Consider the following 23600-nt stretch of genomic DNA (forward strand, 5'->3'; position numbering starts at 1 on the left):
AGTGAGATGAAACTGAGCTGCACCGACATCCGGAATGTTTTCACATAGGGGGTGCTTCTGAGTCCGGAGAGCAGAGCTTACAGTAGGCGTTGCAAAGTCCCCCCACCCACTCCAACCACTGACTTCAAGTGTAGTGGTTCAGGGTTTCATTTACCACAGCAGCAGTGACCTAAATATAAGCTGCAAAACTCTACACAACAAATATTCACAACTCACGGCCACTCGTACAGTCCCATAGTGATCTCAAACGTTTTCTCCTGTCTTTTATGATATGTCAGACCCTCTGCAGAAAGACAGCAAACCACAACTAGCAGGAATATTAACCAAGGAATGAGACCATAAATTCCTACACAGCTGCTTCACCTGTTAATGTGACCCAGTCTGAATGCGCAGAGTTTAGGTTTCTCACTGATGTACAGCAGATGCTTGAAAATACGGTTCTTACTAGAAATGAACAAGAAGACAAAGTAAAGGGAGCTATTAAAGTAATTTTATTTGCTGCTGGTGTAATGAAGTGAATTGTGCCTCCACCCTGTCACACACCGAGATCAAAACATGAATCATCACAGGAACAAACATTACAGCATTTAAAACAGAAAGGAACAGCAAAATTTTCTAACAGGGCATAAACTTTTTCCAACAGTAAAAGAAAGCAGATTTCTTATTTATGATATAGGAATTTAAATCTGAATTGTCCACATGTAGATCTGTTCTCCTCATCTTTTGTATCTGCCACCAGTCCATGTGCTTCAGCAGTTTCTCTTTCAGCTGTTGATGTTCAGGTCTCTCTGGATCTTCTCTGTGGTCTCGGCCATGAGCTGACAAGCTTTCTTGTGTTTAGGCCAGTGTTTCACCTGACATTCTCTGCATAAAAAAACAAAACAAAAAATAAATAAATAACAAAGAGATTAACTAAACTTTACATTTTATTTCAACAGCAGGAAAATATCACACATTTGGAATATGATCTTAGGATAACAAAAACATATATTTATGATATTCAGTATTGCAAAAAAGGCTCAGCTCTTTCTTCACCACAACAGTCCAGTCCAGTATGGACTCAGGTTTTGCTGCTACAAGTCTTACCTGTGGCAATACCATTCTCCCTGACAACGAGAGCATCTCTTTGCTGCCTCTTTTCCACAGGATCCACACTTTGGCTTCTCAGGGAGTAAACTCTCCATCACATCCAAGTTGTATGTCTGGGCCAACCTGGTTAAAACAAACAACAAGTATCTCAATAATAACTGCAGTAATAATTGCAAAAATCTCTGAAGTAATTTCTCTGTAACTCTAATGCTGAGTTAGACCAGTCCTTTCGGTGTTACCTCTGTGCCTGTAGTCTCAGGTCATTCTCAGATGGGTTGAATGTTTCTTTCACTTGATACTTTGCTATTGCCTTCCACTTCCCAGAATTCTCACTCACAATGTGGTTCCACATCTCTGGGATCTATACATAGAATAAAAATGAGAGTAAATTCACAGGGACATAGTTTGATATAGAGGTATATGTATGTGTGTTCAGAGTGTGTACCTGCTCCAAAACAAGCTCTTTTTTTGGAGCTGCTGGGTCTGTAACTGCGAGATGAGCCAAGAAACGCTGCAGCTCCACCAGGTTTGGCAGCTGATCAACCAACACCTCTGTCAAGAAACCTCGTAGCTGTGGCACATGAAAGATAAGCCCACAAATATTACAGCAACAGAAACAACAATATTAACCTCATCAGGATAATCTACCCTGAGTTAGGAAGACTCCATAATAAGAAAACATGTGATTACAGGAGAGTGCACAAGGCCCTCTGCTTATATAATTAATGTAACAGGAAGAGGATGAGAAAAAGGATAATAGGAGGAAACATCTTAGTCAAAACAACTTTTGGAAACTGAGTCTGTGTTCTAACAAGTGATATGATGCTGGAGGACAATGATCTGGCATTCACACACTTCCTAAGCTTATGTTTACAGTTATTATCCAGTAGGAAGAGGAGGAGTTGATTGACCTGACTGAAAAATAACTCTCACGTGTCATCAACATTTCACTCAAATCTCACCTTTAGAAGCTGATTCTTGTTGAAACTGTTAAAGTCATATTTCCTTTGGCAATCCTCCTTTAGTAGCAGATTGTAAAGGGCAATCCAGACCTGGCCGTCTAGTTTCGTCATCTTTAACTTGTCCTCCTGAGGAATCTTCTGCCATTTGCTGTTTATGTACTTCTCCACCTCACCTACAGGGGAAGACAGAAGTAAAAGGCACAAACACATTTTAAACGGATATGAAAATTTTAAGACCTATTTGATAAGAGGTGTGTGATATACCTTCTCTGCAGCGACTCCAAGGGCAGCAGTCAATCAGCTGAACCAGTACACAAGGCACATTATGGGTGCACAGCATGCGATTGATAACGCTGATACTGTAAAGAAAAAAACAAACTCTCCTTTTGTCAGATATCAAAATTAAACGATTGGCCAAGTAACCAATTAGTCAACTAACAGATAAAAAAAATAATGCAACAATTTTGGTAACTGAGTACTTATTTATGTCACCTTTAAAGCAAAAATGGCAAAAAAAATTATCTGGTTACAGCTTCTCAGATGTCAGAATTTGCTGCTTGTCCCCGTTTTATATCATTGTTAATGAAATATCTTCTATATCTTCTTCAAAATATTCTCATATTCTCTCATGTAAACTTCTGATCGCAAAACCTTACAGACGGCTCAGACACAGCCATACCTGTTGGTGTGATCTGTGATGTAGCGCAGCACAGATACAGCCTTCAGAGAGATTTCAAACTCCAGTGCAGCACTCTGAATTTGCAACTCCTTCACCAAATTCAAAAAAAAAAGATTTTACTCATCAATTCAAGTGAAATAAAGATTCTTCTACAATGTATCAAACCAAAAAAAGAATCAGAAATCTCGATCCTCTTTCACCTCTATAGAAGATGCAACCGTTTGCCCTGTCAGGTTGTGCTGGTCATGAGCCGTGGTGCCCTCCCTGGTCGCTTTACTGGCCAGCAGGGTGAGTTTGCGGTGGCAGTAATCCACCAAGTCAAGAACCGAGTCATCAGCTGCCTCACATGAATCCTACACAATCCACACAAGTCTTTTTAGTCACAATTAAACAATAGTTTTATAGAGAGTATAAAGCACCTATACTGCTTTGCTTTAATCACATCAAGGCTTCAACACATTTAAAATTTGCTACTGACCGTATGAAACATTATTGTTTCAAGTAGGTTTATTATTGTGGCTTCATGGTGGATCTAAGAAGGAGACATGAAAGAGCACATGAAATTAGATTTGAATGCTGCAAGCCGATCACCGTTTTACATCTCATTTTACACTCACCACCATGTAAAGATGAAATGTGTTCTTGGGATTGAAGTCCTGCAGCTGACATAAGATGGGGAACACTTTTTGCTTCCACACTTCAGTGAGGATCATCTCATGGACCAGAACAGGTATCTATAAAGGGAAGGAGAAAAAAACGAATAATGTTATAATGTGTCTACTATGCTGACATCTTTCTAAGACTTAGAATCTAAATCATTGGGACTCATTTCAGGAAATGTTTAATTAGACCGTGATAGGGCTAGTCTAAAATCATATGTACAGAGGAGGCAATCACCTTTCCATAAGACACCAGGAGCTCCTTGACGAACTCATCATGCATGGCAGAAGCATTCAATATTGCCTGCATGTTAAGTTTCTCAATGTACTCGTGCTGTCTGAACCACCTGTCAACACAAAGAGTAAAAAACTGAAAGAGCATGGAGTTATGCTTTGCCTTAGAATAATCAGAATCACAATATTCTGATCATACAAACAGAGGACTTTTAGAGGATAAGCCAGATGATGATGACCATCTAAGATGATGCTCGGTCACCAGCTAGAGCAAACTAAAATGGAGAGCAAGTTGGGTTGTGCCCACTTGATTTGAGTCTGACTAGGGTCACAATTCTATTGCCTTGAGACTTACTTTGGGTTCTGGACACTTGAAACTTGACTTGGACATTGACTTTAGAAAAATATGGTATTGTCAGTGTTTATGTGTTGTAAAGAAAAGTAGAGATAGAATTTAAACAATTATTAGTTGAATAATCAGTCCATTAACAGAAAATTAATGGGCCACATCTTTGCATTCAAGCCATTTATCAAGGAAATATGTTAAACATTTACTAGGTCCAGGTTTTGAAGTGCAAAAAGTTGCTGCTTTTATGTTTTGAAGATGGTAAATTGAATATCATTTGATTTTTGGATTGTCACCCTGTGCTCTGGGATCATGTCATGGGTATTGTTTACTATTTTCTAACATATTATAGACTAATTTAACAATCCGTTATTGTAAAGAAAAAAAAAAGTAACTTAAATAAAGGCATTCAATTACAGATTTACAGAAATGCTATTGTATTAGACATTGGCTTGCCATGGATTTACCAAACAACCCATCTATTGTTATTGCTGGTGGAGGATTTTTTTCCCCCCAGAAATATGCCCATCAGTGAGGCAGCAGTTTTTTAATGCTAATATTTAACTTACATTAAACTAATACTAATACAAGTATAATAATGTTTCTTACCATATTATCATCATCATAAACTGCAGAGCCTACTTTTCATGAGGGAGGTAACAGCCATGTGGAGCATGTCGGACTGTTTTGCTAACAAGATGTTGGCTCTCCTTTTGCTTCAATCCCATATCCGTCCTGTCAGCATGTGTTGCACGCTGCATGCCGGCTAGTTGACAGTGTTTAGGTGATATGTTAGTCTAGTTAAGGTTAGCTAACAGCAGATGTTACCTCGTAGAGCCCACTTCCTTGAGAGAGAAAGTTTCCAGACTCTGAACAAACGCCTCCGCTTCGACGGGCAAAATCACCGACGGGTCCATTTCGCCACGAAAAAACTATTTGACAAGTAGAAAAAACACAAAACTAACAAACAAAACACACATTAACTTCACTATCACTCCAGTCAAGTGGTTTCTGAAGTTAACTTAAATGGCATTAGTGTTTCCTGCGGTTGCCATGGTTACTGTAAACCAAGCGCACACTGAAGCGCAGGTGCCGTTTTCCGCCAGAGGGGGGCGGTACAGGTTCAAGTGAAACCACACACTGTATAGATATATATATATATATATATATATATATATATATAAACAACAACCAATAACTAAGGCTGAGAAAACATGGCATTAAAGCTTTTCTCAAATTTTACTATGGGTAAAATATTTTTAAAAGTAACAAAGGTGTTCTATTGATATTCATTATTGGAATATTATTACTGATGCTTTAACAAGTAAGCAGCATTTTAATGTCACAGCTGGTTGAGCTTGGGTAGTTTAAGTTACAGTGATGCATCATATTTTGTTTGCTGATCTTTCGTTTGTGATCAGAATTTTCAAAGTAACTAGTATAACTTTCAGAGAAATGTTGTGCAGTGAAGAGTACATTTCCCTCTGAAATATACGAAGTAGCATGAAATAGGAATACTCAAGTAAAGCAAGTACCTCAAAATTGTACTTCAGTACTGAGCTTAAGTAATGTACTTAGTTATTTTCCACCACTGCCTTTACCTGAGTAAATTAGCAACACAACACTGTTAAAAATCTAAAGTAAAGTGAAATCCCTTAAAAAAACATGGTGCCTAAGCAAAAGTGCACAAGCAGTAATAGCAAAACGTATTTGTACTTACTGCAGAACAATCAATATTACTGAAGCTTTTTACTGCTCTTTACTTTTTAGAGCATTTTTCTTGGTGGGTGAAATGGAGTTAATTGTAACTATATTATGTGCAGCTGGACGGTTTACTCTATAACAATCTATCATATTTCATGTAAAATCTTACATACACAATACTGGACAGTACCTTACTAAAATGAGTGAAAATAGCCTACGTTTTTAAAAGGCTGCAAAATTACATCAAAAGTAAAACTGTACATGTTGTGAGCATCATGTTATGCACATACTTGGTGTTATCAACAGAATACAGGTTATCTACAGAGCATCAGTATGGGGGGGTGCACTAAGGGGTGTGGCACAGCAGAGCTTTAGCAGAATGGCATTATAACAGCATACAGGTTATGTAATAGGGTTTTTAAAAACAAATAATAAGCAATAAAGACTATCAAACTGTGCATCTTACACCATATGACCATGAATGACATTTATTGCATTTCTTTTCCATTTAGTGATATGTAGTACTGTGCAAGAGTTTTAGGCACTAAGCGTAAAGTGAGGATGCTTTCAAAAATAATGCCATGAATGGCACTGGTCCGTGCTCGAGCCCCAGTAATCTTGTGTGACCACCGTTTGCCTGTAGAACAGCACCGTTTCTCCTCGGTACAATTGCACACAATGTGTCAATGGATTTTGCAGGTAGGTTGTTCCAGTGTGAACTTGCCATAGTTCTTCTGTGGATTTAGGCTGTCTCAAACCATTCGTACTCTTCATGTAATCCCAGACTCACTCCATGATGTTGGGGTCAGGACTTTGTATGGGCCAGACCAACTGTTGCAGGACTCCTTGATCCATTTGTCTCTGAAGACAGTTCTCCGCCTCTCTGACTGTATGTTTGTGCTCATTCTTGTGCTGCAGAATGAATGTGGGACTGATCGGACATCTCCCTGTTGGTACTGTATGATGGATAACAATCTAAACATCTAGAGTGTCTAAAATGTCTGGACAGTCTGTCACATTGTGTTATAATTAATCGCATGTTTTCTTTTTCACAACATTAATAAATATAACCACCCTCACTTGATGTTGACCCCAATACTTGACAAAAGCAGATTAGAATTAAAAAAACACTAACATAAAAATTTACAAAATACTACTTCACTTTCACTTTGCTTGGTTATTCCAAGAAAACTCTTCCTCTCGCTGAAGGCATCTTTGGGTTAGGCATGTCTGTGTCCTTCAGTGAAATGGCTGTCTTTAACACAGAGCAGTTTTTTTTGTTTGTTTGTTTTTTTTTTCAGTTCAAAGCACATCACTTCCAGCACACCACGATATTGGGATCATTTTCCAAACGTTCGTCCAGCTCCTGGTAACTGATCCCTGTAAAATCATGACAACACCAGCCTAGTTAATATATATGCAATTTGACTACAAACAAACGTGTTTACGTCCAAAGGGTATTTCTTCGTGATCAGGTAGAGTTTTAAAACCTGCCTGTTTTACAGCAGATCTCATCATAACTATGACAACCAGTATAAAGTCGAGGCGGCCTGCTCCTCTCATCACGGATCACCTTCACTGGATATTTCTGCAGCCGCCGAATAAGAGACTTCATTAGTCCAAACTGGATCAGCCTCCTGAAAGGCAACACATGACACAAACATGACACATCTGCAAATAAATATAACTCTGGCCTATTTTTTTCAAGAGCCGTGAAGTGTTCTGAGGAACTGATTCTGTGAGTGATGCTGACCTCTCATCAACCCTCTGAAGCTGCTGTGAGTAGCGAGAGCAAAGGTCTCGGACTGTGGTTCCTGGACTCAGACCACAGTAGAGCTGGAACACATCTCTCAGACTGGCCCGCTTTTGTCCTGAAAAAAAAAAAAAAAAAACAGTGCAACAATCATCACAAAATAAAGGGGAAAAAACAACTTGGGTTGAACAATCAGAATGCTTATTTACCCTGCTTGGTGACATAGTGGAGGCACTCCTCCTGAATGGACTTGTCATCTATAAGGCTCTGGACTTTGGGGGTGGTGCAGTACACGTTTGAGTACTGGTGGGAATAGAAAAAGGCACAAGACAATAACCAAACTAAACAGAAGGGCCATTTTGAGGATACAGTGGGAATATTTTGTGAAAAAAGTAGTAATATTACAAGAAAAAGTCATAATGTTTTTAATTAAGCTCAAGAATAAAGTAAAAGAAATATGAGAAAAAAAGTCACAATATTTTGAGAAAAATCTTCATATTTCAATATCTTAATACTTTCTTTTAGTCAACAGGTGAGGACAGTGTGTCAGCTGTTACATGTACACAGACCTGAAGTTATTTAACAATACTGACTTTTTTTCTCTAAATGACTGTTTTCACACATAAGTAAGACTTAATTCTAGAAAACACGGATGTTTCTTCTTATAGTGTCGAGTATCTTTGTTGTATGGTACAGTTATTTCATCATAAGTAGTATTATCGCAGTATAAGTCACAGTTCCAGTGGAATGTGTGTGTTGCACGGTGTTAGCACCTGGTAAATCGAGACCAAGGTCACGACATCGTAATACCTGTGAAGGAAACGGAGCTTTGAGAAACTGTCTTTGTTTTTATTTGGAAACATAAGTTTCAACACACTGAGGTACAACCCACACCAGCTGCATCATGAAATATTTAATCATTCGAGGCCAGAAAATGTTATGAGAGTGGTTCTCTGAAAAGCTAACCCACATCAGAAGAAACTGAGAAACAGAACTTTGTCTTATCTTGATGTGGCTCAACCCACAATGACGTTCTTCGAGTAGCCACTGATGTGCAGGCTTACTGCACTGTACAGAGAAAATAATGAATGTTCTGATGTGCATCAGATGCCTCTGGTATGTGTTGCCCTTTATTCACTGAGATGTACTCACAATAGATTCTGCACAGCAATACGAACAAGATTCAGCTCTACATCTGCTTCAGCTGAAATCTTTTGGATGTGTCTAAATCCATCAATATAGGGCAGGATCTGCAGGTGACAAGATATAGTATAAAGTTACTGACTTGTACTAATCTCCATGACTTGAACTGCCTCTTTAATAAGCTCCATATACACATTACTATGTACCTGTAATTCTCTTCATTGTTACAACAATAAGATTAACGTATCAATAAAGCCTGCGCCTACACCTGTTCCTACATAAGTCCTTCCTTTCATCCGCAAAGCACTGCATGTGATGGAGGTGTTTATATCACTTCCTGCACAGTTGATAACAGACTTTTAATTACTTCCTAGAATTTCTGAATATATCTTATCACAATGTTCCTCGATATCAGCCACGTTCTGCTTAGGGAGCGAGAGTCTACCTGCTGAGTGGTGAGATCCCACTGAGATTTGATAAAATGGTCTTTACACTGCGTGAAGACAGGAACGTCATACTCCTGGACAATCGGGGGGTCCTTACGCAGCTGGATCAGCTTTAGATGTATAGTGTTAGATGCATCTAAATCAGAGAAAATTAGACATTTATAAAACTATCCTGACAGCTATGATAGCCATGAAAGCAAATTTAGGTTTTCAAATGCCAAACCATTATCTTTAGTTCTCAATTCTTGTCTGAGGAGCCGTTACTATGCTTTTTCCCAAAAGCGTTTCAGTCAAAAATCAAGGAAAGCACTACTTAATAATTATGTTTGCAATTTGGATAGGTCAGTATGATTATTCAATTTTTCGTGAAAGGCTCTTCATTACTTCAAATCAGTTTGAACATTTTTAAGCCTGTTCACATCTATCACTCTGCAGGATTAGGTCACAGCACACTGTGGGAAGACAAGTATAGTTTGAAAGCTGTGTTTATACAGCTAGCAAACTAACTAGTAAAACGAAATTCAACTAATAAACTATAACCTAAACTCCTCTCAAAACCTCAGGAGGTGTTTCCCCTTCAGACAATTACCAGCACTTTTTCAACATAGTGTTACAGTTAATCATTACATCAAGACTGCTTCCTGTAGCAAACACACACATAATTTGCATCTTGCCACCACTCTTAGCATTCATGAGAAAGAGATAGTTGCGAGAGTTGTTGCCACAAAGAAAAGCGGTATGTGCACAGTACAAACTGGGATAATACCTATTGGTAAAGTACAGGCTCCCGTGGCATTGAGTTCTTCCAACAAGGTCGACATGATGGGTAAAAGTTTCTGCTTGCTCTCCTCGTTGGAAATGAAGCCACTCTCCAGCTGCAACACAAGAAAGCAGAAAGGTTTAAGATCATCTCTGGGATGTCTTAGTGCTGAGAATAACACAAATTTGTGACATGGACAGATGTAAAAATGCATTATTCACTACCTCCAGAGTAGTGAGGTACCCAGACAGCTTCTTCACAATTGGCTCAAGGGCACATGTGTTGGTTTGGGCATCACAAACAAGGCCAAGGTTAAACAGGAGGGCGTTCCGGCTATACTTTTTATGTTCAATGCATACAGGGCACCCAATTAACTTCTTTCCCATGGCAGTGCTACAATAGACAGATAAAGAGAACAAAGGATAGTTTGATTCTGAATAGGAGCAACACACCATTCCCTTGTAAATATAAACACATATTTCAAGGTAAAAAAAAAAATCAAAGGATTATGATAAGGAGACAGATATGAAGGGTTACATTACATACACTGTTATTAATTTGTTTTGCAGTTCTGGCTTGGTAATGATATAAACCTGAACTGTGTCGAAGAGCTCCCGTGAAATGGATTCCTCGGGGACCTGTCAGGAGCGGACACAGGGGAAACTGTATGACAAAATACATCCGATAAAATAGACTAAGGAGATTATTTACCGTGCACTAGCAAGGTCAATACTACAAAAATATGTAGACGGATTACATACATGTTTACCATTGGCAAGATTAATGATTCTAATTTAAATTCCTTGATACACTCAATCACAATGATGCATAGACTGACCAAGGAAAATCTCTCCAGCTGCTTGTGAATAAAGGCAACAATGCATGTTTTTCTTGGGAATATATTAAATAGGAACACTCTTGGAAGTCAATTCATTTAGCATTTAATATACTGAAAATGTTCCAAACCCATGCAGTTACGTATTTAACTTAATGATAAACCTCAACTCAATATTAGACCTGTATTCAACATAACAGCATAAACATAAACAGCCCAAAACCCAAACATACTAAGTTCATTATCATAGAAGAATACAGAAGCCAGAAATTATTTATTCACATCTGAAAACCTAAGACCCATGAATTATGACACATAATAATAATAATGATTCAAAACTATGAATCAATTATCAAAATAGTTGACAATTATTTTGACCTTATATACTGGAAAAAAGCTATTGTGAGTCAATCTCCATGTGCTTGAAGCATCTGATACTGAACTATATAATTACTATAATTTCACTACTACATCACAATAAGGATAACCAAAGAGATCACCATGCTTGCAGTGCAATCGTGGTCAGTTTATTAGTGCTACTCTTGTTAAAATGTTGAACCATGACTTTGCATCTGACTTCAGCAAATATTATATTTACACACTTACCTGATATGTTATCTTTGGGCCCAGAGTTGGGTGAAACTCACTGAAAAATACGCACTCTATTCGAGTGGTCATGCCTACCACAGACCTTACAGCAGGACAAGCTACAAACTTTAACCAAACTACTTCAGCTTTAGATGCTGGTCTCCTCTGCCTGCCTTCCCTGTTGTGCTTCAGCTGTTATTTAGCAGCCGCAGCTAGCTGCTAGCTTCAGCTTTAGCAGATGTTAGCGACTTCGGTAGAGTTATTGACAGATTCAAACTTCCCCGATTCAATAACTCAAAACGAAAACGTTGTTGCGGCACAAACGTACTCCTCGTTTCTATCGTGGTCAGGTGGACAGTGAGCTATAACCCAGTTTTAATCACAACGAGCCTAGGGGCTACACAAACAGCAGGTCTTCTTCTTCTTCTTCTTCTTCTTCTTCTTCTTCTGTAGTTTCATGGCGGTTGGCAAACAACCTTTAGGTGCATTACCGCCACCTTCTGAAAAGGAGTGTAGGCAGAATATTTTTTAATTTAAACTTATTTCTTATTCTTTTTCCAATTTGCGACTTGAGAATATGTCTTTCTTGGTGGTATTGAGGAAAATAAATAATTACAGGTTGCAGTGTTTCCTGTAAATTGCAGTATTCACACATCAAGTGCACTGTTAAGATTAGTATGTCCAAATCTCATCCCTGGGATGATGTCTTCTTCTTTTTGAGTTCTCATTTCTCCAACTTTCCTTTGGATATTGTAATAATGTCTGCCTTTAGCCTCCCTGTTCATTTCTTCGTACCATTTCTTCACCATTGTTGATTTAATTATACTTTTAACTTCAGGCTTACTATAATTTACTGCCAAATCTACTTCTGTCTACTAGTTCGTTTCCCCCCACCCCTGTGTGAGCTGGAACCCAAATGACCTTTACACTAGTTCCTGTTTTTGTAATTCTAAAGATTGCTTTACATATTCCTAAAACAATGTCCTATCTAGCTTCTGACTGCATATTCTTGATACTGGTTAATGTTGCACTATTACTTTACTTGGTTTGATGTTTTCTACCCAGCTGAGCGCTGAAAGAGTGGCTAAAAGTTCCCCAAGCAGGGACTGTCTGCAAACTGCAATAGCGAAAACACTCACTACATGAATATTCAATAACTTCTGTCTTATACACTGTAGTGTACAACACTTAATTTGGAGAAATGTGCCTTTTATACTAATTTGGGGGATTTTTAATGGAATATTATTCAATAACTTCACTCTCACACACTGTAGTGTCACCAAAATCAAGTCACACATCAGTGGGTACCTGCTGGTTGTACTACAACACTTCGTTTGGAGAAACATGTTTTTTATTAGGAATAGTATTCAATAACTTCACTCTAGTGTCACAAAATTCATGTCAGACATTAATGGGCTGCTGCTTGTTATACTACAATCTTTAACTTTAAAAATAGCTTTTTCCTAATTTGGGGGATTTATTTGGTAAAATTATTCAATAACTTCATCTTTATACACTGTAGTGTCACAGAATTTCTCCATATTTCTCCATATCTCCAGTGTAGTAAGTGTTTACGGTATTGCACCTTGTAGGCTAAAGTCTGAACAACGACATAGTTAGTGCACTTAACAAAAGCGCTTTCGACTCGATAGCAAACTATTCAACAAAGACTCTCCACAAATTCATGTACACCAGAAAACAACAAACTGATGCCTTCAGGCGAGCCTCGGAAATTACTAATTTAAACGGACGTTATAAACACTGCAGACAGGGGAAGTCATGGCGCGTAATAATAATAATAATAATAATAATAATAATAACAACTTTACCATCAGCTGTTCAATAACTACTCAGACATTTTACTTAAGTAAAAGTACTAATACCAAACTGTAAAAACACTTAAGTCTGCTTAAGTAAAATGTAATTACAGTAAACATACTCATTGCAGAAAAAAATGATTATTAAAGATTATTACTGTTCACTTACATCACACACCAAAACCCAAAATTAGACCTTCACGATGCTTTGGTCAGAACAACACTTCCAAACCCCGAAATGATGACAAATAAATTAAAGTTATAAAACAATTTAAAGGACGAGCAGCAAATATTTTATAATTTTTCCATGAGAGATTACGATGATTATTATCAAAACAGTTGTCAATCGACTGATTTTATACTGTTGAGTACTTAAGTGTGTAACAACACATCATATTTAATAAAGCTTCATATGTTTTTGTATTCAAAAATCTTGATTTCTAATGCACCTATAGCAGAAAAACATATGCAGCGGAATAAAAAAATGCGGCAACAAGTAGTCAGTGAATTTACTTGTGAATTTATTGACTAGTCTTTGCTACAATACTTGAGTAAATGTGCTTATACATACTCCACTATTGTCTGATAATTTCGCCAGCACCTAAAGGCAACGTTGTTCACCAGAGTCGGTGCTGCGCAGTCTGCGCCGCATTTGCAGACGTTTCGTGCGTCATTGCTGCGACATGTGTAGGAAATATTATGAACACCGTGAGTTAGCGTGTGGTCCGACTACAGAAAAATGTTGTTTAAACTTCATGTGGGACGATAAGTGACCTAGACAGTGTATACATAGGACAGCTGAATACTTGAAGGATGCAGCGAGTACAAATACTTTCCTGTAAAACAATGGGAATAGAGAGTGTCTGTTTATATTAACCATGTGGACAAGATCAGTGAGTGCAGGCTACAGATGCTCTGGGTGCAGGAGTGTTGGACCAAAGGTAACTAACTGGTCAAACTGATCTTTCTGTTGTTTTCAGGGAGTCACGGATGTTATGAACACAATGGAGCAGAGCAGGCTGGTGTTGCCCCTGACATACATAATGAAGGAAGAGCATGAAATGAGAAGTAAAGGGGTTATCTATAGCGAAATAGCCGTCATTGCTGAACTTTGTCCTAGTAGGTTCTTTGCAGCAGCTTTGCAGACAACTGAACTACAAGCTAGTGCACATATAGGCACAGTCATCATGCGTTAGTTATTGATATTTGAGTGGATCTTTATCAGCTATCAATACAGTTACTGAATATGGGTCTGACAGTGGCAGCACAGTCTGTAACCCCCCCCCCCCAACACACACACACACACACACACATATGTATATATATAATCTAATACGCCCAGTCCTGACTTCATCACCAAGATAAAAATATAAAGAAGCAGATGTGCATACATGATAATATTTTATGAATTTATTGCTCATTTAATTTTTAGTACGGAGTTCATTTATTATGAGAAACAAACAAAAAATAACCACGAAATACACATTCAAGAAGCTCTGAGTTACAAACATTTGGTTGGCACAGTTGGAAAAAAAAGACTTAAAATATTATAAAAATGATCTTTGTTTTCCTGTCAGTGGCTGAAGATCAATTTTCATACAGTACTTTGCATTGGGGACAGAGTTTTAGAAACACTTCTGGGGAGCATTAGACTGTGTATATCTGCTAATCTATTGTAACTCAGGGGACAGATTACTTGATCCTCCAGTCTGCAGAGGAAGTGATGAGACATGTATCTTGAGTGCTCTCACAACAGACTCCTCAGTGTCACTGAAATGGCGAGGCAACCAGCCAGTCAGGGAATTTTAACAAGGCCTTGTGAAACCGCTGCTGGAATGCACAGAGGGTTTTGATTTGTGGTTCTTCAGAAACTCTCTTAAATCAAACGCTTTTTAGGGAATTTGGAGCTCCCATGCAGTGCGTGCATGCACCGCTCCAGCCTTACCTGCAGGCAGGATCACAGCACTTCAGGCCATGGACTTATGGAGGAGGCACTTTGAGGAGAGAGGTGTGAAGGAGCCTGACCACTCTAGCCACTACATCGTTGCTCATTTGCTCGGGGCTAAAACAGTGAGTTGACATTTTATGAGGTCATTCTGCACTGCCTGACGTAATGTCTGAATATCTGCAACAACATCTTGTAATGTTCTTGCATGCCATTCCTTTATCCAGATAGAAAGTCTTGAACAGGGGAAGTTAACAGAGTTTCTCAGCCGAGAAAAAACAGAGCAGATGTGGAAGCTCTGCACTAGACGTCTCTCCAGGTATAAAGCTTCTAGATACATTTCTGTCCAGATGTACAGATATAATATATTCCCTGTATGTCAAGCATTTGTGTGGAAATGACAATAAACCTTAAATTGAAAGCCTGAATACTCATACCTGTAATTGTATGTGTTTTTTTGTAGAATGCCTGTGCAATATGTGATTGAGGAGTGGGACTTCAGAGATCTGACACTGAAGATGAGACCTCCTGTGTTCATACCAAGACCTGAAACGGAGGTTGGAGAGAAAAAAAAAAAAAAAACAGGCCACATGAAATCCCAGTGATCCCCCACAGATAACCAGAGCCATGTTCTGTCTGTGTGTTGGGTGCAGGAGTTGGTCGAATTTGTGCTCACTGATCTGGAGATGAGGTGTGGGACTGGAGTAGGAGCAGACACTCAGCATACATCTTTGGAAGTGGGATGTGGCTCTGGTGCTATTTCTCTCAGTCTGCTGAAGAGTCTGCCTCAGGTGAGGTCATCGTTTGTCGTAGGAAGTATTTGATCAGTGGTCAGTTTCCTATCCTTCTAAACTGAATACACTGACTTATTTAGGCTGCTAATCAGATTTATTAAGTAATTTTCAGATATCACTGTGGGGTTTTTGTATCTCGAGATGGTCATGTGTTCGTTTTTTAATTTAATATGAAATGTCAGTAGGTTAATTGGTAATGACAACAAATCATTAGTTACAGATGTAGACTGAATACACATAAGTAAAAGGGCTTTGTAGTAGAATACACTATAGTGTATTGTGCAGCAGCTCACTGATGATACAAACATATTTTTTCGTACTCTCCTGCCACGTTAACTATGTCTGCTTATTTTTCTGTCTCCATTGTTAACAGATCGTAAAATTGTGAAAATGTCTTAACTTTCTCATGCAGACAAACACAGGAACACAGGCAAATCCTTTTTTTTTTTTTTTTGTGAGGTTGTTGCATCCAACAGTAAACAGCAGTTTTTAATTGCTGTGTTTGTTTCTTTTTGACTAGCTTAGAGCCATTGCCTTGGATCAAAGCCAGGATGCGGTGGATTTAACAAGGGAGAATGCATCAAGGTAATTTTACTTAAGCACATAAAAAAACAAATGTAAATGTCTGTATTGATGTACTTTATATGGTTATAATGACTGTGTTTTTTTTTTTGTTATTTTTTTTTTTATTGGGGGTGTATGCAATAATGCATAAAGTCTGATGAGGGGTTTCTCTGTGCAGGTTGGGGCTTCAGGACAGATTACAGATTCATCATATAGATGTAATGAAAGGTAAGTGAAAGCAGTGCATTGCAGTTATTTAAATAACACATTGAAATACACTGCTTATTAACAGTTTTGATTTGTGCTTTGTCAGATGCGGGAATTGTGTTGAGCCTCTGTAGCCCTGTTTCAGCTTTGGTCAGTAATCCTCCGTACCTGTTCTCAGAGGATATGGCATCGTTGGAACCAGAAATATTTAGGTGGTTAAAACACGCAGCCTCTCTTAATTTAGATTTTATTTAACCTGCCCATAGTTAGCATTTATAAGCAGTGTAATCAGTGAATAAATGGTTGTAGCACATTATAATAATCTATAATATGGTTTAAAGGTGTTCATTAATGGATTTGTCAACAATTACAACCTCCAGCTAAGGTTGTAACTACCAGTTATTTTGATTATTGATTTAATTGTCAATTATTTTCTCATTTGGTCTATAAAATGCTGGCAAACAGTGGAAAATGCCGAATATAATTTCCCACAATCCAAGGTGTTTTATTTGTCCAAAACTCAAAGATATTTAATTTACCATCATCCAAAACATAAACAGTAGTGAATTCTGAAAAGCTGCAATCAGCAAATGTTTTACATTTTTGCTTGAAAAATGACTGAAATGAGAAATTGATTATCTAAATAGTTGCTGGTTAGGTTTCGTACGATTATTTGAATAATTGTTTCAGCCGCCCGTGCAATTAAGTATTCATAAATGGTCTATAAACATTTAATAATGATTCATAACACGTAATGTAACAAAGTTGTTATCATACAGTTCATATTGATATATCACTGCACACATGAACAAATCCTTACAGTATAAATGATTTATTTATTAAGGGGTTATACAAATCATTTACAGGTACAAGACAAATGAAGATAATTGATCGTGTATGATCACAATGTGTCATCAAGCTTTCATAAACTGTTTATATGGCAGTGGAAATGTTTCATAGGAGATGTTACGAAGGAGAAGTTACAGATTTGAGAAATAAACTGACCAACACTACAAATGTCACTTCTGTTTACAATATTGTACATTATGCCTCATAAAAAGACAGATAACTGTAACAACACAGAAGTTCAAGTGGAGAAAAAGCAGAAATTGCTATTTTAGTTTTAGCTGTTTATTTGTCCACTGTTTGGTTTGATTTATAGTTGTATTTTGAATTAACTGTAAAATTAACACTAATAAATAATACGTATCTGTGGCATAAAGACATTTTATGTGCTAAAACAGATGTCAACTAGTCCGATTCTGGTCTTAACAAAATTTTGACTGAATGTGTTGTCGGTGCGTTTTGGCTGTGGAGGCATTGTAGTGTGGTATAATGTGGTACAAATAATTTTGTTGACTATTTATATACTGCTTATAAATTCTAATCAGAGAGGTTAAAATAATTTTTAAGTTATTGACAAAAATGAAATTGTACTCACCAAATTTGATGTTTGTTTCATCGTTTCCAAAGTCAAACCTTTGTAAATGCATAAAATGTATAAAATTAATATTTCATTAGGTGTCCTTAGAAATGTATTTTTATTGGAAATATGTGACAACAAGTGGGTGTGCAGTATTTAAGTGACGTGTGGGTACTGTCTGCTGCTTCCAGGTTTGAAGACCACTCTGCTTTAGATGGAGGTGAAGACGGCTTAAAAGTGATCAACCAGATTTTAACTCTGGCACCGAGGATTTTGTCAGATCTCGGGTATGGAACCCCTCTGCCCGACAACCACACCCACACCCACACACACACACACACCCCACCCCACCTGGGTTTAATTCCTGATGGCGGCAGCAGCTTGTCACAAGAACAGCATGTTCTAAAAAACACACGTATCGTGTTGCGTCTTTAATGAGTTAAGCTTTTTAAAAGACTTCCAGTGAATACAGGCCCCAACATGTGCCACCGCTCTTATCTCAAGGTTACTTCTAATAATCGCGTCCAGTTGGTAATTTATTTTTAATCCATTTTGTGTTCTTTTTCCGTTGAATTAGTCGTGTTTACTTAGAGGTGGACCCCAGACACCCCCCACTCATTCAGCGGTGGGTGGAGGCGAATGTGGAAGAGCTGCATTATGTGGAGACACGGCATGACATCACCGGCAGGTCTGTCCAGAAAACCTCTCAGCCTTCATGTCTGTCACCTGGACATCATCAAATCATTTTGTCAGCATTTAACCTGCTGTTACGTCATGCTAACGTTGATTCATGTTGATCCTTTAGGTCCATTAGTGCCTATTAGACTTTAAGTAAAACGCTGCACTGATAAAATCTTACAAATGTAAACTCAGTACATCCTTGTTTGTGATTCTTTCCAACCTGAGCATCTGTGACACTGACTTGTTTTTGTTTCTTAGGCCGCGATTCTGCATCCTTCAGAAAAGAGAAGTCAAACAGGGACCTAAACTGGATCTGGATTGAGAAACTGAGATCCTATTACGCTGGCTTTAGCCCAGGTTGCCACAGCCTCAGCTCCCCTACCCCCGCTGAGCCGCCGAGCACGCGCTTGCACTCATTTGATCACTCAAAATTCACAATTTGCAGAAGCTTAAACCACTTTTTATGTCACTGTTGCACTTTCAGTCTGGTAACATTTGTGATCACATCGTGTACCACAATAAAAAAATGTGTGCGAGGTGGCACAAAAGCAGGCTCAAAGCTGAAGGTAATTACCGAGGCTTTTCTTAGAACCCTCCCTCTCAGAATCTCACCCTCCTCCCAGGAAGCATTCAGTAGTTCTGTGAATCTGCTGATGAACGGTCCTCCCCTTTGCTTGGCCACTCGCTGACTCAGATGCAGGCTGTATGCATTGTTGAGCAAAAACACACACACACACACACAATGTGGCCTTTACTTCCTCACACAATCAGCATGTCTCACACACTTAAAGCTCAAAGGCCACAAAATCTTTGTGTTTCAAAGGTGATCGAAGGCGAAAATATTTCAGTGTCACATGAGCAGTCATCATGTGGTGGTTAATAATCGTGACGGAGACAGTATTACTCTTTGTCTCTCCTTACCCTGTTTACTGGGATTTAAAGCAGTACAATAGAAAAAGAAGAACAGCAAGTTAGACTCAAATTGGTTATTTTAATAGAAAAATGTACACATGTAAAAGGTAGAAAAAATGTTTTACTGAGAAAAATAAAATGGCTTAAAATGATGTTTCAGTGGAATCAGTGTACTTCTTGGAAACAGTATGTACATCAAAAACTGATGAGGGTAAAGTAGATATGGACAATTTCCATATCAATCATAAAATAAGTGTAGATTACAGTACAGAGTTTTCTCACAAGTCATCTCTTTCTGGGATGCTTCACCACCCAGTCCTTGACAAATTAAGTCTGAAACCAGACGCGTCAGTATTAACTGAATTTGTACATATTTCATCAGTAAAAACATGACCCTGTGTCCAGTTTCTTTTGGGACTGGCCTCCAACTGCTGGAGCAGCGATGTCATTTTCAGGCATAAAGGTCCTGTTTGATGTTTGTCTGTCTTTTACGTCAGCTGGAATACCTCCATAATAATGAAGCTGAGGGACCCCTCATACCTTGAAGGGATAGTCCTGTATGTAACGCAGCAGAGGCCTCGGGAGTGGTAGCTGGTCAGGGCAGTCCGAGTGTCTGTTTATGACAAGGCGTGTGAGGTGCTGTAAGGACGGGAGGCCCTGGGGCTTGTACACAGCCCGCTTCAGTTTTAATACCACAGACTGCTTCTGAATTGTCTGCTGAGAGGGTTTTGAAGGAGACTCCACCTCCACCTTCCCCTCCTCAGCTTTCCTCTCTGGTCCCATGTAGTGCTGCACCAAGCAGGGCACGCTGGGGAAGGACAACAGGCAGGGCCGGGCCGGGGAGCTGGAGTCGAGCAAAAACTGGGCGCCGCTGTACTGGATCCGTATACTGGTGGGACCACGGGCAGTCCTGACTGAGAGGGTCAGCATGTACATGGGGTGACTGCTGTCCCGTACCAGAAAAGCTCCTTCTGATGCCTCTTGAAGTGCGGCGTGGGCCTGAGCCGCAGTTATAGCCCCCCAGTACCATCCTACACACACAAATTCCGAAATATTAGTCACTCCGGACATTCACTGCTGTCCTCTATGTTGCTTGATGTTTATTTTATAGTAACTAAGCAGAGAATAATACCAATCCTATCAGTGATGACCCTGGCTGTGAATGTGACAACACTTTTCATACTGTACCTGAATTTTCTAGATAGAAGAAGTTGGTGGCAATTGCCTGCAGGTCTTTTGCGGGGTCCCATATTGGAGGGGTGGTTTGAAGGCAAGGGGTAGGAGGTACAGTTCCCGCCCGCATGCCCCGTGGGGCTTCAGTGGACAGAGCACCGGGCAGAAGAGGTGTAGGACTAGAAATAAGATGAAAGATATGTTTTAAATGGCATAAAATTAAAATCTAAAAAAAAAAAAAACACATGCAGCTCAATAATCATGGCAGGCTGTACTCCTCCATGTTATTGCATCAGTGTATTCTTTGTAGTTCAGTGTTTATTGCTAAACAATAAGACGAAAGAGGAGACTATTCGCTCAGACCAGTTGACTGTTGAACTTGACCACCACAAAATGTGACTATTTAGTCTTATTTCTGATTTTATGATGGCATTTTTATTTGCTGATTTTGTGACATGTTCTGTCTTTTTTTTTCTGCTTGTCTTGTTATTGCTGCCAATCTTAGCCAGGACACTTGAAATGATATTTTTAATCTCAGTCAGGCTTTCTTGCTTAAATGAGTTGTTGGTTTAATTAAGTTTTTGTAAACGGAGTAACAGACCTTTCCATTTTGCATTGGTCATATCGCAGTCATGAACAGTTGGAATATGATCATAATTTACACTCTTTGAAAATAACTTAACACTAATGAAGAGCACACAAGTTTCAAAAATAGATTTGTTTTCTGGTTTTAACAAAAAAGAACTGAGGAGAGAGAAGCCAAGAGACAAAGAAAAGCCAACTCACCCTGGTACACAAAGAATCATACTATTTGTTGAATCCTCTGGGCTAAAATCCAGTCGGTAGTACTTCTTCAGAAAACGATGAAAACATACAGCGTTAAAGCTAAAAAACACGTCCACAAATAATAAGCTTTAACATGGGTTTGATGAGAGCGGACCTATTATAAGAGATAATAAAAAATAAAAAAAAAGACACGGAAGAGCTCCGCACACCCGCACAGCCTCTGGTCCCGCAGCTAATATATCACGGATAGTAGACAAAACACTGGAAAACAGACTGAATTTAAAAACATAAAAGAGGAAAAATCTCTGTAGCAGCGGTTTGGAGTGTGTTGTCGCCAGATCGGGACCCAAATGTGTGAAGGACAGAGTGTAAAGGCTTGGCTTTTACAATTTACTGTTTCCTAGAAGTCTATTCTGAGAACTCTTCTCAGCACCGGCGGCTCTGACGTCACACCGGCCGCACCAACTCCCACCGCCGCTGGTTGTTTGCTTTGCAGCGAGACGCGCGGCTACTGCAGCGTTTTGTTTTTTTTTAAGGCAAAGTGGCTTTTTTTTATTTTTTATTATTATTATTATTATTGTTTATTCTCGCTATAACCGTACCGAGCCTCGCCATGCTGTGTTTTCCCTTGTCGTGAGGCGGTGCGCGGCTCGTCTCCTCCCCCTGCTTCGCCCGGCGGCTCCTGCCTTCGATGAACCGGCGCTCTCTCCCTGGAATCGCGCAGCAGCTTCTCCCTATCCGCTTTCCAGGAATAATTGCAGGGCTTGACTCCGCCCCGCCGGGCGGCCCTGACAGAGCCTTCATTCTGGGAATTCACCGCCTCGACATTAAAGATAATAGGAATGCGCACAGGCTATTTCCAGTAATATAGATTTCCCTCGATCCTGCTGGTGGAAAACACGGCGAGAGGTTTTCTCGGAGGTTTGTTGGAGTAATTACGCTCGAGAAAACAAGTTGTTGTTGTGACAATAAAAAAAAAAAAGAAAAAGAAAGGAAAAAGGGTTAACCTTACTGTAGGAAATAGAAAATGTCACTCTGCGCAAGGTTTGTTTCACTTCTCTAACCCCGTGTGTTTTATTAAATGATGTTTGATTTGTTCAGCCATCTGGGGTTGAGCTTGGCCGCATCTTCCAGCTCTCCCTCCTGCATGTAGATATTCATATCTCAGGCCAGATATCAGCTGTTGTTTTTAGAATACTGATGCATATTGTCATGAATTTGAGGAACAACCTGATCAGGGCAAAAGTTTTCAAGATATTTCTCCCAACAATAGTCAGAGCCACCTTTGTCTCTCTCGCATCCACACATTCAGGCGGTGTGGTGGACTGGAAACAAAGCTGCAGCTTTGCTGTATCGTAATCCACGAGAGCCTGCTGATCCCAAATACCTGAATCTCAGCTTTTTCCAAGAAATCCTGAATTGAGCTTTTTTTTTCTGAGAACTCTCTGAACTTTATCTATTCCTGCTGAATGCTGTTGAACAAATATGTTTTTTAGTTCACGAAGAAAAAGAGAACACCACAATTATGTTATGACCTTTTATGTTACTTTAACGTTAATTATGTAAATAGAAATCCAAAGATACTCATTCAGTTTGCAACAATCACAAGTAGCAAATTATACAGGGTCTGATAGCCATGGACAAAAGCATAACCACGTCTGTTTAAAGACATTTCACACTTCACAAAGTATTTTTCCAATGTGGCGTTTGAATGCTTGATACAATGGCAGCATTTTCAAATGAAGGTTGTCTTGAAATGTATTGAATTCCTGGGGTGCAAGATATGAAAAGGAAGTTTTGTGAAGTTCAGAGATAATAAAATGTTGTTTATCTGGATTACCTGGTTTGGTAAGTGGAGCGTCTCTTAGGTGTAGGCAGAAAGTTTGCCAAGAATTTGAAGATGAAAAGGTACAGGAACTGTAAGGACCTGCACAGCACCTCATTCACACCGAGGTCTTCTTTTATTTTTTATTTTTAATGAATTAATTTTGTGTACCTTAGCAGGATTTTATATTCACATTGGAGCTGGAATAAGAGGAAGATGATTTTTTTTCCTCAAAGATGAATTTACTGAAATGTTCTCTTAATTACCAAAATAGT

At 38.9% G+C, this 23600-nt stretch overlaps 4 protein-coding genes across 9 annotated transcripts; 1 reads left to right on the forward strand and 3 right to left on the reverse strand.

Moving 5' to 3' along the window:
• Positions 1 to 474: 474 nt before the first annotated feature.
• On the reverse strand, positions 475 to 5049 carry zmynd10 (zinc finger, MYND-type containing 10). Of its 2 annotated transcripts, none has more exons than XM_071495290.1 (12): positions 4798 to 5049; positions 3628 to 3736; positions 3348 to 3464; positions 3209 to 3262; positions 2931 to 3083; positions 2731 to 2819; positions 2316 to 2410; positions 2052 to 2224; positions 1535 to 1660; positions 1329 to 1450; positions 1087 to 1212; positions 475 to 864 (listed from the first exon to the last, which is right to left on the reverse strand). In XM_071495290.1, exons 1-12 carry the CDS (start codon positions 4884 to 4886, stop codon positions 765 to 767), a joined length of 1353 nt encoding a protein of 450 aa, XP_071351391.1. In that variant the 5' UTR covers positions 4887 to 5049; the 3' UTR covers positions 475 to 764. The 2 variants fall into 2 exon arrangements, with proteins under 2 accessions (XP_071351391.1, XP_071351392.1); XM_071495291.1 differs by having other exon boundaries at positions 4579 to 4945.
• Positions 5050 to 6145: 1096 nt separating this feature from the next.
• On the reverse strand, positions 6146 to 11642 carry nprl2 (NPR2 like, GATOR1 complex subunit). Of its 5 annotated transcripts, none has more exons than XM_071494315.1 (11): positions 11217 to 11642; positions 10322 to 10413; positions 10000 to 10168; positions 9782 to 9890; positions 9015 to 9151; positions 8579 to 8676; positions 8200 to 8236; positions 7636 to 7729; positions 7427 to 7544; positions 7168 to 7310; positions 6146 to 7053 (listed from the first exon to the last, which is right to left on the reverse strand). In XM_071494315.1, exons 1-11 carry the CDS (start codon positions 11286 to 11288, stop codon positions 6986 to 6988), a joined length of 1137 nt encoding a protein of 378 aa, XP_071350416.1. In that variant the 5' UTR covers positions 11289 to 11642; the 3' UTR covers positions 6146 to 6985. The 5 variants fall into 5 exon arrangements, with proteins under 5 accessions (XP_071350416.1, XP_071350420.1, XP_071350418.1 ...); XM_071494319.1 differs by having other exon boundaries at positions 6839 to 7053; positions 10369 to 10438; positions 11217 to 11357; XM_071494317.1 differs by having other exon boundaries at positions 6839 to 7053; positions 10322 to 10438; positions 11217 to 11357.
• Positions 11643 to 13683: 2041 nt separating this feature from the next.
• hemk1 (HemK methyltransferase family member 1) lies at positions 13684 to 19693 on the forward strand. Its single transcript, XM_071494323.1, has 11 exons — positions 13684 to 13956; positions 14912 to 15085; positions 15188 to 15279; positions 15424 to 15517; positions 15614 to 15751; positions 16275 to 16339; positions 16497 to 16546; positions 16632 to 16737; positions 18140 to 18235; positions 18526 to 18636; positions 18888 to 19693. Exons 1-11 carry the CDS (start codon positions 13894 to 13896, stop codon positions 18949 to 18951), a joined length of 1053 nt encoding a protein of 350 aa, XP_071350424.1. The 5' UTR covers positions 13684 to 13893; the 3' UTR covers positions 18952 to 19693.
• On the reverse strand, positions 19601 to 22220 carry cisha (cytokine inducible SH2-containing protein a). Its single transcript, XM_071494327.1, has 4 exons — positions 22103 to 22220; positions 21501 to 21565; positions 20730 to 20893; positions 19601 to 20572 (listed from the first exon to the last, which is right to left on the reverse strand). The coding sequence occupies exons 2-4, from the start codon at positions 21518 to 21520 to the stop codon at positions 20076 to 20078; spliced, it is 681 nt and encodes a 226-aa protein (XP_071350428.1). The 5' UTR covers positions 21521 to 21565; positions 22103 to 22220; the 3' UTR covers positions 19601 to 20075.
• Positions 22221 to 23600: the final 1380 nt, after the last annotated feature.

Source organism: Trachinotus anak, unplaced genomic scaffold (genome assembly GCF_046630095.1).
Source record: "Trachinotus anak isolate AG129_WGS33_773 ecotype Australia unplaced genomic scaffold, CSIRO_AGI_Tana_v1 ptg000013l, whole genome shotgun sequence".
Classification (NCBI taxonomy): Eukaryota; Metazoa; Chordata; class Actinopteri; order Carangiformes; family Carangidae; genus Trachinotus; species Trachinotus anak.

Coding starts and splice junctions, on each gene's coding strand:
- hemk1 (XM_071494323.1), top strand. CDS start 13,894: ATGTGGACAAGATCAGTGAGTGCAGGCTACAGATGCTCTGGGTGCAGG. Junction 13,957..14,911: donor GCAGGAGTGTTGGACCAAAG/GTAACTAACTGG, acceptor AACGCTTTTTAG/GGAATTTGGAGCTCCCATGC. Junction 16,547..16,631: donor TCATATAGATGTAATGAAAG/GTAAGTGAAAGC, acceptor GTGCTTTGTCAG/ATGCGGGAATTGTGTTGAGC.
- cisha (XM_071494327.1), bottom strand. CDS start 21,520: ATGATTCTTTGTGTACCAGG. Junction 20,894..21,500: donor ATGATTCTTTGTGTACCAGG/GTGAGTTGGCTT, acceptor TCTTATTTCTAG/TCCTACACCTCTTCTGCCCG. Junction 20,573..20,729: donor CTTCTATCTAGAAAATTCAG/GTACAGTATGAA, acceptor TTGTGTGTGTAG/GATGGTACTGGGGGGCTATA.
- nprl2 (XM_071494315.1), bottom strand. CDS start 11,288: ATGACCACTCGAATAGAGTGCGTATTTTTCAGTGAGTTTCACCCAACT. Junction 8,237..8,578: donor ATTGCTGTGCAGAATCTATT/GTGAGTACATCT, acceptor TTTCCTTCACAG/GTATTACGATGTCGTGACCT. Junction 7,730..8,199: donor CCTTGGTCTCGATTTACCAG/GTGCTAACACCG, acceptor TATTCCCACCAG/TACTCAAACGTGTACTGCAC.
- zmynd10 (XM_071495290.1), bottom strand. CDS start 4,886: ATGGACCCGTCGGTGATTTTGCCCGTCGAAGCGGAGGCGTTTGTTCAG. Junction 3,263..3,347: donor CATTTCATCTTTACATGGTG/GTGAGTGTAAAA, acceptor TCTCCTTCTTAG/ATCCACCATGAAGCCACAAT. Junction 1,451..1,534: donor AAGAGCTTGTTTTGGAGCAG/GTACACACTCTG, acceptor TTCTATGTATAG/ATCCCAGAGATGTGGAACCA.